This window comes from Vipera berus (genome assembly GCF_964194415.1).
Source record: "Vipera berus genome assembly, chromosome: 1".
Classification (NCBI taxonomy): Eukaryota; Metazoa; Chordata; class Lepidosauria; order Squamata; family Viperidae; genus Vipera; species Vipera berus.
In genome coordinates this window covers 358,308,869-358,324,051 of record NC_138202.1, presented here as the reverse complement: position 1 = coordinate 358,324,051, position 15,183 = coordinate 358,308,869, and the positions used below count along the sequence as shown (strand labels likewise).

The window sequence follows — 15,183 nt, the reverse complement described above, 5'->3', positions numbered from 1 at the left end:
AGAACTATAACAATAAGTTAAAATACATAAAAAGCAATAAAACCCAAACCCATCACCCATCAGGCCAGGCCGGCTTGTTCGAACAGGTAGGTCTTTAGGTCGCGCCAGAAGGAGCGAAGGTCAGGCACCATCCGGAGCTCAACCGGATAAAGGCACAATTGAAATATATTGTATATTGTTAGTTGTTATATGAGAAGAAATATAGGTAATAAAAATGGTATCCAGGGGTGTGGCTGCACTGCAGTATTTTTATTTTTTTTATATTGTTTTTTTATTTAGATTTATATGTGTTAGGTTTATATTATTTGTATTTGAATAAAATAAAATTAAAAACAAAATTGTGCTCGTAAGTCGAGGACTAACTGTGCTGGCTCTGAGCGTGCTGGGTTTAATCCTACCCTTGGAGCAATATGTTCCTTGCAAGCCTAAGTAGAACACAGATAAAAATGCAAATATTTCTATTGTATGGGGGTCAAAAATGGACAATAGGATTAAGGTCAGGGAGAGCTATGACTCTAAGAGGGGCTGAAAAAACGGGACTCTGCTCCAGAAAGAAACAAACATGAGAAGCTGGCTTCAGGTGAGGGAGATTCAATTAATTAAGCACCAATGACAGAGCAAATATTTGCTACTCCTAGATGTAGTAACTCTAGTCTGGCAGCCCTGACCTTTGCGAACGGACAATGAAGACAGCAAAGCCTTATCAGAGAAAGACACAGCCCGTTCTAGCCTTGACTATTTTTTCCCCTGAATATATATATTTTTTCTTAGAAATTTTTACAGTGGTGAAAGATAACTAAGAGCAACTAAGATGACTGAAGGCCTGGAGGGGGGGGGGGACAACATAATAGCAGTCTTCTAGTATCTCAGGGGCTGCCCCAAAGAAGAGGGAGTCAAGCTCTTCTCCAAAGCCCCTGAAGGCAGGAGAAGAAGCAATGGATGGAAACTGATCAAGGAGAGAAGCAACCTGGAATTAAGGAGGAATTTCCTGATAGTGAGAACAATTAATCAGTGGAACAACCTGCCTCCAGAAGCTGTGGTGCTCCAACACTGGAAGTTTTTAAAAAGAAAAAAAATCTATCTATCTATCTATCTATCTATCTATCTATCTATCTATCTATCTATTAATTATCTATTTATTATCTCTATCATCTGTATCTCTTTCCATTCTTATATCTATCATCTCTCTATCATCTCTGTCTATCTATCTATCTATCTATCTATCTATCTATCTATCTATCTATCTATCTATCTATCTATCTATCTATTTCTATATCTATCTATCTATCTATCTATCTATCTATCTATCTATCTATCTATCTACCTACTTACCTATTTATCTATCTCTGCATAACTCTATCATTTACCTCTCTATCTCTATTATCTCTGTCATCTGCATCTCTCTCTCTCCATCCTTATCTTTGTCTATCATTTCTCTCTCATATTTATCTCTATTTCTCTATCTTTCTATATATCTATATGTATCATCTGTATCTCTCTCTCCATCCTTATTGTCTATTATCTCTCTCTCATAACATCTGTCTGTCTGTCTATCCATCCATATCTATCATCTATCTATCTATCTATCTATCTATCTATCTATCTATCTATCTATCTATCTATCTATCTATCTCTTTATATCTATCTATCTATCTATCTATCTATCTATCTATATCTTTATATCTATCTATCTGCTCTCTCAATCTATTTATCATCTCTCTCCATACTTATCTATCATTTCTCTCTCATATCTGTCTCTCTAACTCTCTTTCTATATATCTATTATCTATCATCTGTATCTCTCTCTCCATCCTTATTTCTGTCCAATCTCTCTCTTTCATAACGTCTGTCTGTCTGTCTGTCTGTCTGTCTATCTATCTATCTATCTATCTATCTATCTATCTATCTATCTATCTATCTATCTATCTATCTAATCTATCATCTATAATCTAACAATATCTATCTATCATCTATCTATCTATCTATCTATCTATCTATCTATCTATCTATCTATCTATCTATCTATCTATCTATCTATCTATCTAATCTATCATCTATAATCTAACAATATCTATCTATCTATCTATCTATCTATCTATCTATCTATCTATCTATCTATCTATCTATCTATCTATCTATCTATCTATCTAATCGATCATCTATAATCTAACAATATCTATCTGTCTGTCTGTCTGTCTGTCTATCTATCTATCTATCTATCTAATCTATCATCTATAATCTAACAATATCTATCTGTCTGTCTGTCTGTCTGTCTATCTATCTATCTATCTATCTATCTATCTATCTATCTATCTATCTATCTATCTATCTATCTAATCTATCATCTATAATCTAACAATATCTGTCTATCTATCTATCTATCTATCTATCTATCTATCTATCTATCTATCTATCTAATCTATCATCTATAATCTAACAATATCTGTCTGTCTGTCTGTCTGTCTGTCTGTCTGTCTGTCTATCTATCTATCTATCTATCTATCTATCTATCTATCTATCTATCTATCTATCTATCTATCTATCTATCTATCTATCATCTATAATCTAACAATATCTGTCTGTCTGTCTGTCTATCTATCTATCTATCTATCTATCTATCTATCTATCTATCTATCTATCTATCTATCTATCTATCTATCTATCATCTATCTATCTATCTATCTATCTATCTATCTATCTATCTATCTATCTATCTATCTATCTATCTATCTATCTATCTATCTATCTATCTATCTATCTATCTATCTATCTATCTATCTTCTCTCTCTCTCTTTCTCAAGTTGGCCGCCCATTCAGAGGAAGGGGTCCCAGGCGGCCAACCTCTGCCCCTCGCCCACAAAAAAAAGGGGGAAGCCCAGCCTTTGGGGAGGGGGCGGGGCACGTTGCCCCTGGCGCCCCCGTGCTTGGCGCGCGTCACAGCGCGGCCCACCCAATAGCGCCGGGGATTCCCGGCCAGGCCACGCCCCTCCTCCCCTACCTTCACGTGGCCGCCGCCGCTCCTGCTTTGGCCGCCGCCAGTTCGGGCGGGTTGGGCGGCTCGGCCGTTGGGCTGCCGGCCGGGAGGGCCGCGGTGGGAGCTGCGGGGAGACCCCCCACCCCTTCATGGCCGAGGGCAGCGGCCGGCCGGGACCGTGATGGAGGAGCCGGCTCGGAGTTCCCCGCCGCCGCCGCTGCCGCCGTCGCCGCCGCTTTGGGCTTCCCGCTGCGGCCGCCGCCTCCGCCGCCTGCTGCCCGTCGGCGCTTGGCAGGAGGCCCGCGAGCTGATGAAGATCGGCGGGCCCGTGGTAAGGAGGGATCCGGGCCGGGAGAGGGAAGGGAAGGGGAGGAATCAAGATCAGGTGAAGGGTTACTACTACTTTACAACGCCTTGGTAAGGCCACACCTGGAATACGGCATCCAGTTTTGGTCACCACGATGTCAAAAAGATGTCGAGGCTCTAGAAAGGGTACAGAGAAGAGCAGCAAAGATGATCAGGGGGCTGGAGGCTAAAACATATAGGGAACGGTTGCTGGAATAGGGTATGTGTAGTTTAATGAAGAGAAGGGTGAGGGGTGACAGGATAGCAGCCTTCCAGTATCTCAGGGGCTGCCCCAAAGAAGAGGGAGTCAAGCTCTTCTCCAAAGCCCCTGAAGACAGGACAAGAAGCAACGGATGGAAACTCATCAAGGAGAGAAGCAACCTGGAACTAAGGAGAAACTTTCTGACAGTTAGAACAATTAACCAGTGGAACAACCTGCCTCCAGGAGTGGTGAATGCTCCAACACTGGAAGTTTTTAAGAAGAGACTGGACAGCCATTTGTCTGAAATGGTCTAGGGTTTCCTGCCTGAGCAGGGGGTTGGACTAGATGACCTCCAAGGTCCCTTCCAATATTATTATTATTATTGTTAAAAGACCCTCGGGGCTCGGAGTTCGTTCGCCCGTTCACACGAGCCGCCGGATTACACGTGTTAATTTGGGCTGGGGACGGAAATCAACCCGCCCCATTTGGGCTTTGTCCGTTCATAAAATCCGCCGGATCGTTCAGATTTGTTTCAGCTGGGAGGGAAATAAACTTGCCCCATTGGAGCTTCGTCTGTCCGTTTCACACAACCCGGCGGATTAAGCGTGTTTCTTTTGGCTGGGGTGGAAATCAAGGCGTCCCATTTCACTTTCGTTCACACAACCCGGCTGGTTAAGTGGGATGATTTGGGCAGGGATGGAAATAAACTCTTTTTCCCATTTGCACTCTGGGTCGTGTGAATGAATTCAGTCTCCACCCCACCCCCTCCCCCAGCCCTTTCTTTCCCCATCTCCGTCCCTAAGTAATGCGTGAGGATGCTTGAACCCCGAGTCACTTAGGGTTAGCTGGCTTTCAAAGCACACTTGCAGATCGGATCCTTTCCTTTAGGGGTAGGAAGGTTGTGTGGAACTGGAACAAGGCGTTAAAAGGATGGGGGGGGGAGGAGGAAATAAAAGGAGTTTGGGGGCACAGAGAAGGCTGATGGGGAAAGAAGGGAGAAAGTGGTTAAAAAAAATTAGAAAAATTAAGTTTGAGGAAGGCTCGCTCCCCTCTTGACCGTCTGGTTTTTAGTAGAACTTTTGGGGTGATTCTGTGCATCCATTTTTTTTAATGAGTATAACAAACAAATTAATTAATGGCCGCCCTTTCCAGTAAATAAATAAACCAATAAACAAATAAAGAAATAATTCAAGGCGATGCTGTGATTGCTCTTGACTTTTGAGTTAGCAAACACAGAAATCAGCAGTGTAGATCTCAGAGGCTTTAACAGAGTTTTAAACATTGAAATGCTGGCCGGACCTCCAGAACGAAGGCCACACTCTTCTTGGCCCTTCCCAGCCCCTCTGCCTCAGAGAGAGAGAGAGAGAGAGAGAGAGAGAGAGAGAGAGAGAGAGAGAGAGAGAGAGAGAGAGAGAGAGAGAGAGGAGAAAGATAATATATATTTATACACACACACAGACACACAGACACACACAGACACACAGACACACACACACACACACACACACACGGGATCTAGACCCCAGAAGGTGTCAAAGGGAGAGATACAACCGTTTGTCCAGAATGCTAGAAGGACTCCTGGCTTGGATAAGGTGGGGTTGGACTAGAGGACCTTTCAGGTCCCTTCTAAGATTCCATGATTCTGTACTCTGAGTTGGATGATTGAATGGTCCTTTTTTCCTCAGGTTGGAGAAAGAGGAATGGACCAGAGGTTAGGGACAGGGCTTCTGCCTCGATGGCTGAAGATAACCTCTATGTCTCAAGGCAGCCTATCTATCAGGCTTTACCCAACCTTAGAAGGAAGAATGTAACTAGGCTGGAGTTAAGCAGATGACCTGACTTGGTACAGGTGGTCCTCAACTTACGACCACACTTGAGCCCCAAATGTCTCTTGCTAAACGAGACGGTTGTTAAGTGAGTTTTGCCCCATTTTACCACCCTCCTTGCCACGGTTGTTAAGTGAATCCGGCTCCCCCCCATTGATTCTGCTGGCCAGAAGGTCGCAAAAGGGGATCACCTGACCCTGGGACACTGCGACCGTCCTAAATACGAGTCAGTTGCCAAAGCGTCTGAATTTTGATCACGCGAGGGATGCTGCAATGGTCGTAGTTGTGAAACACCAGTCATAAGTCACTTTTAAAGTGCCGTCGTAACTTTGAACGGTCGCTAAATGAATGATTGTAAGTCGAGGACTACCTGTAAGGAGTCGGAAAAGGAGCTTGGAGGTTCAAAAGAGAGAAGCAACCTGGAATTAAGGAGAAACTTCCTGACAGTGAGAAAAATTAGCCAGTGGAACAACTTGCCACCAGAAATCGTGGGCGCTCCATCACTGGAGATTTTTAAGAAGAGGCTGGACCAGGGGTAGGCAACCTCGGCTCTTTTATGACTCATGGACTTCAACTCCCAGAATTCCTGAGCCAGCTTGGCTGGCTCAGGAATTCTGGGAGTTGAAGTCCATGAGTCATAAAAGAGCCGAGGTTGCCTACCCCTGGGCTAGACAGTCACTTGTCTGAGATGGTATAGGTTCTCCTGCTTGAGCAGGGGGCTGGACTAGAAGACCTCCAAGGTCCCTTTCAGCTCTGTCCTATTCTATTCCTTCTGATTTTGGGCTATCTTGTTTTTTTTCTTGCACAGTTGTTTCTTTGGCTTGTTTCTTGGATTTTGCCGCCCTTACTCATATAGCTTCTGGGCTCTGCGGATGATAGAAACCTCAGTTGAGTGTAAAAAAAAGACCAAAGTCCCTTTTTTATGACTCTTTCGTTCCTTATTTCTCCATCCGTCCGTTCTCCATTCTTTTTCTCCAGCTCAGAGGTCTCCTTTGGGAAGTATTCAAGGCAAACATTTGCATATCATAAATCAGCGTTCCTACAAAAGATAGCACTGGGTTGTTTTTTTTACGTTCCCCCCCCCCCCGTCTCCAGCCGGCTATCAAAAATAAAATTGCAGAAATGCTTTTACTTATGTATCCTGCTTTTTTTTTATTATTTTTAACGACTAATTCGTTAATACGAAGAGCCTTGGTGGAGCAGTGGGCTAATGCCTCCTTAAGTAACACCAGCTGCCTGCAATTAGTGCAGGTTCGAGTCCCACCAGGCTCAAGGTTGACTCAGCCTTCCATCCTTCCCAGGTAGGTAAAATGAGGACCCAGATTGTTGGGGGCAATAAGCTGACTTTGTAAAAATGCCGCTGGGGGGGGGGGGCAAAAGCCCTAATAAGCAGGCGTATACATAGAATGAAGGCTATTGCTAAGCACATTGGTTTGTGCTTCTTAGATTGAAAGCCGCCCTGAGTCTTCGGAAAAGGGCGGGATATAAATGGGATTAAAAAAAAAGATTCAAGGCGGCAATCATATCCAGCACACCTTCCTCTATAATCCTCATAACAACAACCCTGTGGGGTGGGGTGGGCTGGGAGGCAGAGACTGTTCCAAAGTTAGCCATCCCGCTGTCATAGCTAAGGCGGGACTAGAACTCACCATCTCCTGGTAATTGGCCCAAAGTCACCCAACTGGCTTTCGTGGCTAAGGCGGGACTAGAACTCACCATCGCCTGGTGATTGGCCCAAAGTTACCCAGCCAGCTTTCATGGCTACGGTGGGACTAGAACTCACCGTCTCCTGGTGATTGGCCCAAAGTCACCCAACTGGCTTTCATGGCTAAGGCGGGACTAGAACTCACCGTCTCCTGGTGATTGGCCCAAAGTCACCCAACTGGCTTTCGTGGCTAAGGCGGGACTAGAACTCACCATCGCCTGGTGATTGGCCCAAAGTTACCCAGCCAGCTTTCATGGCTACGGTGGGACTAGAACTCACCGTCTCCTGGTGATTGGCTCAAATTCACCCAACTGGCTTTCATGGCTAAGACGGGACTAGAACTCACCGTCTCCTGGTAATTGGCCCAAAGTCACCCAGCTGGCTTTTATGCCTAAAGCGGGACTAGAACTCACCATCTCCTCATGATTGACCTGTCTCTCATGGCTACAGTGGGACTTGAACTCATGATCTTCCGCTTTCTACTCTGCTGCCTTAACCAATAGACCAATTAATTCATATCTCCACATTTGGGGCGATCTGGGTATATATACAATTCATACTTCAGCACCGACTTTTCACTGTCCAATCCCAGTTAAGTTAGTGCTGGACTAAAGTTCCCATCTTCTGAAGCCATTTTCACTTTAAAAAAACATTTAAAGGGGTGAGATTTAGGGAAACATTGATTTGCTGGCCTGCGTGCTTTTTAAGTAGACAGGCGGGACAGAAGATAATATTAAATAAAAATTGAAGTGAGCCAGCCTCATCTGAAACATTTACTGATATGTCATTGAAACTTTTTAAGTTTAAAAAAGTTTTTGAAAGTTCTCGTCAAGATTTCAAGTTTTTAAAAACTTTTTCTTAACAACAGATTACATGTTAATGCAGTGTTTCTCAAACTTAGTCATTTTAAGATGGGCGGACTTCAAGTCCCAGAATTCCGCAGTCAGCCATGCTTTAAGATGGGTGGACTTCCACTCCCAGAATTCCCCAGCCAGCATGCTTTAAGACTGTGGGTTTTGACTCCCAGAATTCCCCAGCCAGCATGCTTTAAGAGGGGTGGGCTTCCACTCCCAGATACCAACTATCTTCAAGCGTGCTGGCTAGGGAATTCTGGGAGTGGAAGTTGCCAAGACTGAGAGATACTATGGATTGCCATTCTGAGAACTCTTATATCTTTTGGAAAGTCTCCCTTGCCACGCACAACCTCCGGAGCTGTGCGTCCATTTGTAAACCCATTCACCATTTGGGACGGGTTTTCCAATGGGAATCATTCTGGGGACTTTCCTGAAATTTGGAGCAAGCTTTTTTACTGGCTTGAAGCTGGAGTTTACAAGCGGTTTCATTCTTGGGATCGCTAAACACATTGCAACTCGTCCCCAAACTTCATTCTTCCTTGGCACTGGTGTACGTGCCAGCAACCGGCGTTCCTTTATTCCAGCTGTGGCTGGAGGCTGTGTGTATTTCTCGGTGTTATGGAGAAGGGGAGATTCCCATATTTCCAACTGAGGTGGCTTTTGTTCCATGCTGGAGGAGAAGCGTTTTGTTTCCGGTCAGGAGATCATCATCTGATAATGAGCAACAAAGATAATCAGGGGACCGGAGGCTAAAACATACAAAGAACAGTTGCTGGCATTGGGTACGTCTAGTCTTAATGAAGAGAAGGACCAGGGGTGACATGATAGCATTCTTCCAGTATCTCAGGGGCTGCCCCAAAGAAGAGGGAGTCAAGCTATTCTCCAAAGTGCCCGAAGGCAGGACAAGAAGCAACAGATGGAAACTAACCAAGGAGAGAAGCAACCTAGATCTAAGGAGAAATTTCCTGACAGTGAGAACAATTAATCAGTGGAACCACCTGCCTCCAGAAGCTGTGAATGCTCCAACACTGGAAGTTTTTAAGAAGAGCTATTCAAGCTATTCTCCAAAGTGCCTGAAGACCGGACAAGAAGCAACGGTTGGAAACTCATCAAGGAGAAGAAAAGCAACCTGGAACTAAGGAGAAACTTCTTGACAGTGAGGACAATTAACCAGTGGAACTGCTTGCCTCCAGAGGTTGTGGACAGCCATTTGTCTGAAATGGGATAGGGTTTCCTGCCTGTGCAGGGGGTTGGACTAGATGACCTCCAAGGTCCCTTCCAGCTCTATTCTGTTCTATTCTATTCTATTGAGGTCGTAAGTCCAGGACTACCTGTACCATTTCAGATAAATCTTCAATCTCGTCTTAAAAACTTCCAGTGTTGGAGAACCCACAACCTCTGGAGGCAAGCAGTTCCACTGGTTAGTTGTCCTCACTGTCAAGAAGTTTCTCCTTAGTTCCAGGTTGCTTTTCTTCTCCTTGATGAGTTTCCAACCGTTGCTTCTTGTCCGGTCTTCAGGCGCTTTGGAGAATAGCTTGACTTCCTTTTTGGTTAGGATGGTGCTTCCTAACGTTCTGCTCTTTGCTCCTTGATAAAAATCCTGTCCTGATTCTCCCCCCCCCCCCGTTTCACCCTTTAGCAGGGAGAAAGGTCAGCACCTAGATCGGATAACTCACACATGCACCGGGTGGAGATTGCATAAACTGGCTTGGTCCAGGTGGGTGTCGCTTATCTTGGACTCTTTCCCTTCGGTGCAAAAAGCGCCAAGCCAAAGCTTGCATTTCCAGGTTTCAAGAGCCAGATTAAACTCTTCTGGGACCAAAAAACACAAGGAGTGGCTCCGAGGAATGCAGACCACAAGGGGAGAGAGCTCCCGGCGTGTCCAACGCTCGCTTTGATTGGCAGGTGTTGACTCTTAGGCAGGCCTTGTGGCCCGAGGGTGGGGTGTTGCAAAACCCGAATGACAGGCAGAAGCAGACATATTTTGCAATATCTATCATCTATTCATCCATCCATCCATCCATCCATCTACTCATGTATCTACCTACCTATTTATGTATCTATCTCTCCATCCACCCCTTCATCCCTCCTTCCCTAGGTCCATCCATCCACCTACCCATCCATCTACATGTCCATCCATCTGTCTACCTATCTACAATGTATCTACCTACCCATCCATCTATGTATCTCTGCATCCATCCATTCCTACATCCATCCATCCACCCATGTACCTACCTACCTACTTACTTACTGACCAACCGACATATATACCCACCCATTTGTCTATCTGTCCACCCCTTTATCCCTCCACCCATCCACCTATACATCCATCCACCTACAAAATACTCACCTACCCATCCATCCATCCATCTGTCTACATATCCCTGCATCCACCCACCCATCCATCTGTCCATCTGTCTGTCTGCCTCTGTATTCATCCATCCACCTACTTACCTGTCCATCCATCTGTCTGCTATCCATCCGCCCATCCACCCACCCATCCATCCATCTACCCACCCACCCGTCCGTCTATCTGTCTATGTATCCATCCATCCACACCTGTCCATCCATCTGTCTGCTATCCATCCATCCACCCACCCACCCACCTGTCCATCCACCCACCCATCCACCTACCCACCCACCCACCCATCCACCTACCCACCCATCCATCCATCCACCTACCCACCCACCCATCCATCCACCCACCCATCCATCCATCCATCCATCTACCTACCTACCTACCCACCCACCCACCCACCCACCCATCCATCCATCCGTCCATCTGTCTATGTATCCATCCATCCACCTACTTACCTGGCCATCCATCTGTCTGCTATCCATCCACCCACCCACCCACCTGTCCATCCATCCACCCACCCATCCACCTACCCACCCACCCACCCATCCACCTACCCACCCACCCATCCATCCACCCACCCATCCATCCATCCATCTACCTACCTACCCACCCACCCACCCACCCACCCATCCATCCATCCGTCCATCTGTCTATGTATCCATCCATCCACCTACTTACCTGTCCATCCATCTGTCTGCTATCTACCCACCCATCCATCCATCCATCCATCCATCCATCTACATATGCATCTGTCTGTCTATCTACTTATCCATCTATCCATCTGCCTGTCTCTCCATCCCTCTGTCTGCTAATATATAGCATCTGGCTGAAGAACTGTTTTCCACGAAAACCAGAAAGCAAACGACCGGAAGTGAAAATGGCGGATTGTTGGAAACCCAGCAGGACAAGGGGCCTAGGGTTAGAGTTTCCAGAAGAAAACCAGGATAGCAGCCTTCCAGTATCTCAGGGGCTGCCCCAAAGAAGAGGCAGTCAAGCTATTCTCCAAAGCGCCTGAAGGCCGGACAAGAAGCAACGGATGGAAACTCATCAAGGAGAGAAGCAACCTGGAACTAAGGAGAAACATCCTGACAGTGAGAGCAATTAACCAGTGGAACGGCTTGCCACAAGAAGTTGTGGGTGCTCCAACACTCGACGTTTTTAAGAAGAGATTCTCCGAAATGGCATAGGGCAGACATGTCAAACACAAGGCCCGGGGGCCGGATCCAGCCCGCAAAGCGGTTTCATGTGGCCCGCGAAGCCATCCTGGAAAGAGTGAGGGGACGGCCCCCACTGCCTTGGCCCTGGCCCAGAGACCCTCCTTCTGCCAGAGACCCTCAGATCTGTCCCACTCCTGCCCAGGCCCCCATAGGCACCCTTGATGCCAACGATGTAGAGCTGGCCACGCCCACCCAGTAGGCCATACGCACTCTAGCCACGCCCACCCAGTAGGCCACACCCACCCAGGCCACACCCACCCGGCCCCTTGAGGGCAACCGCAATGCTGATGCGGCCCTCCATGAAATTGAGTTTGACACCCCTCGTATAGGGTTTCCCGCCTGAGCAGGGGGTTGGACTAGATGACCTCCAAGGTCCCTCCCAACTCTGTTATTCTATGATCCCAATCTCTTATTCACTGCCCCCCTCCCCCCACCCCCCGGGAGACAAATGTGCAGTTTGGTAATTCCACACGGTGGTGTGTGGCTTGCACATTGAAGAGAATTGCTTTCGGAAGCAAACCTTTCAATGGCTTAACGGATTTCCGACGCTGCGGGCGTCTGTCTGTTTCCCAGGACAATCCTCTTAATTTTTGCAATTTCCTCCCTAGTTCACAGCCCAGCTGTTGGGCTTCTTGATCAGCGTGGTGAGCTCCATCTTCTGCGGTCACCTGGGCAAGGTTGAACTTGATGCCGTCACCCTTGCCGTCTCGGTAGGTACATCCCCGCCTAGCCGATGCCGGAAAAGGGATTTTCTAGAATAGAATGGGAGAAGGTGAGGATTGACTGTTGACTGATGAAGACCAAGTTGGGTGAAGACCAAGTTGGGGGCTGGATAGGGCATGGATGCAATGAGACACTAGAGAAGCACTGACATGTTGGAGCAATGTTTCTCAGCCTTGGCAGTTTGAGATGGGTGGACTTCAGCTTCCAGAATCCCCCAGCCAGCAAGGTTTAAGATTCGTGGACTTCAACTCCCAGAATTCCCCAGCCAGCACATTTTAAAATGAATTGACTTCAACTAACATAATTCCTTAGCTGGCATGCTTAATGAAGGGTGGACTTCCACTCCCAGAATTCCCCAGCCAGCCTGCTTTAACATGGGCGGACTTCCACTCCCAGAATTCCCCAGCCAGCCTGCTTTAAGATGGGCGGACTTCCACTCCCAGAATTCCCCAGCCAGCCTGCTTTAAGATGGGTGGACTTCCACTCCCAGAATTCCCCAGCCAGCCTGCTTTAAGATGGGCGGACCTCCACTCCCAGAATTCCCCAGCCAGCCTGCTTTAAGATGGGTGGACTTCCACTCCCAGAATTCCCCAGCCAGCATGCTTTAAGATGGGCGGACTTCCACTCCCAGAATTCCCCAGCCAGCCTGCTTTAAGATGGGTGGACTTCCACTCCCAGAATTCCCCAGCCAGCATGCTTTAAAATGAATTGACTTCAACTAACAGAATTCCTTAGCTGGCCTGCTTGAAGAAGGGTGGACTTCCACTCCCAGAATTTGCCCGCTCGGTTCAACTCCCAGCATGCTTTGAGAGATGGACTTCAAGCCCCAGAATTCCTCAACCATCAATGCTGATTGAGGAACGCTGATGGTTGAAGTCCATCCATCAAAGTGCTAGCTGGGGAATTCTGGGTGTTGAAGTCCACCAATTACTTCAATATGAGCCAGCCGTGTGCTGCAGCTGCCAAAAAAGCCAACATTTTAGGCTGCATTAACAGAGGGATAGAATCAAGATCACATGAAGTACTAATACCACTTTACAATGCCTTCGTAAGGCCACACCTGGAATACGGCATCCAGTTTTGGTCACCACGATGTAAAAAAGATGTCGAGACTCTGGAAAGAGTACAGAGAAGAGCAGCAAAGATGATCAGGGGACTGGAGGCTAAAACATACAAGGAACGGTTGCTGGAATTGGGTATGTCTAGTCCAGGGGTCGGCAACCTGAAAAAGGAAAAGAGCCACTGGGAACTGGTTCCATCACACACACAAAAAAGTGGGAGCCGCATGCGCAAAACGTTTTTTCTTGCGCATGTGCGGACGCGCGCGGTTGCCATTTTTTTAATGTATGATGGAACTGCAAATGGGCCGCGACAGCTTTTCCAAAGAGCGGCCCCGCTGCCCGTTCGCGCGGAGGTGCGCGCGCACCTCTCCAAAGGTTTGGAGAGGTGCGCGCGCACCTCCGCTCATTCGGAGAGGTGGGCGCGCACCTCTCAGAACGGGCAGTGGTGCCGCTTGTTGGGAAAGCTGCCGCGGCCCGTTTGCACAGCTGCCGCCTTCCTCTGAAGGCGGCAGCTGTGCAAACGGGCCGCGGCAGCTTTCCCAACAAGCGGTGCCACTGCCTGTTCGGGCGGAGGTGCGCGCGCACCTCCGCCCATTCGGAGAGGTGCGCGCGCACTCTCCAAACGGGCAGTGCCACTCTCCATTTGGAGAGGTGCGCGCGCACCACTGCCCATTCGAAGAGGTGCGCGCGCACCGGGCGGCTAGGAGCCGCAGGAGACTCCGGAGCTGCGGGTTGCCGACCCGTGGTCTAGTCTAATGAAGAGAAGGACGAGGGGGGACATGATAGCAGTCTTCCAGTATCTCAGGGGCTGCCCCAAAGAAGAAGGAGTCAATCTGTTCCCCAAAGCACCTGAAGGCAGTACAAGAAGCAACGGATGGAAACTCATCAAGGAGAGAAGCAATCTGGAACTAAGGAGGAATTTCCTGACAGTGAGAACAATTAGCCAGTGGAACAGCTTGCCACCAGAAGCTGTGGTTGCTCCAACATTGGATGTTTTTAAGAAGAGACTGGACAGCCCTTTGATCTGAAATGGTATAGGGTTTCCTGCCTGAGCAGGGGGTTGGACTAGATGACCGTCCAACTTTATTATTATTATTATTATAATCTTCAAGTTGCCACGGTTGAGCAACATGGGATTGGAGAGGGAATGGTGCAGAAATACGGGGGAGATCTCTTGCTGACCTTTCCTTTCCTTCTTTCCAGGTGATCAACGTGATCGGCATTTCGGTGGGGACCGGCTTGGCATCGGTATGCGATACCCTCATGTCCCAGGTAACGTGCATTACACTTAACGGCCGCAGTGATTCGCTTAGTGACCAGGTCTGATCTTCACATGCTCCTGGTTCTGAGTCTCGTGTGTCAACCAGGACAATTTCTTATAAGTTCAGCATGTGATCCCTGAATTCGCAAGCTGTTCGCTCAGAGATCCTTTTGTGGGGGAATAAGAAGAAGAATCAGATTTACAAGACGCCCTGAGGGAAGTGACGGCTAACGTATTTTATTATTTTATTTCTCTCTCTCTCTCTCTCTCTCTTTTTGCCAGACTTACGGGAGTAAAAATGTGAAGAGAGTTGGGACCATCTTGCAACGGGGCATCCTGATCCTGCTGCTTTTCTGCTTCCCCTGCTGGGCCCTTTTTCTGAACACCGAGCAGATCCTGCTGCTTTTCCGACAGGATCCTGAAGTCTCCAGGTAGGGCATCCTTCAGCAACTGATTGTGATCCACTGTGCCTGTGCGAGTTGTGGATCACAATCAGTGCATAGGGGGCTGGACTAGAAGGCTGCCAAGCTCCCTTCCAGCTTCTCTTCTCTTCTCTACTCTTCTCTTCTCGTCTATCCTCTCCTCTCCTCTCCCCTTTCTCTTCTCTTCTCTTTCTCTTCTCTTCTCTTCTCTTCTCTTCTCTTCTCTTCTCTTCT

At 47.4% G+C, this 15,183-nt stretch overlaps 1 protein-coding gene across 2 annotated transcripts in view; it reads left to right on the top strand.

Moving 5' to 3' along the window:
- Window positions 1–3,049: 3,049 nt before the first annotated feature.
- SLC47A1 (solute carrier family 47 member 1) overlaps window positions 3,050–15,183 on the top strand; it is a 35,779-nt gene continuing 23,645 nt past the window's right edge. Inside the window, exons 1-4 of one of the 2 annotated variants that reach the window (XM_081346698.1) lie at window positions 3,050–3,305; window positions 12,091–12,192; window positions 14,470–14,538; window positions 14,810–14,958. In XM_081346698.1, the coding sequence (XP_081202824.1) occupies window positions 3,156–3,305; window positions 12,091–12,192; window positions 14,470–14,538; window positions 14,810–14,958 (470 nt within the window). In that variant the 5' untranslated portion in view covers window positions 3,050–3,155. The remainder of the gene's footprint in view (window positions 3,306–12,090; window positions 12,193–14,469; window positions 14,539–14,809; window positions 14,959–15,183) is intronic. The other variant, XM_081346699.1, reaches the window with a different exon arrangement.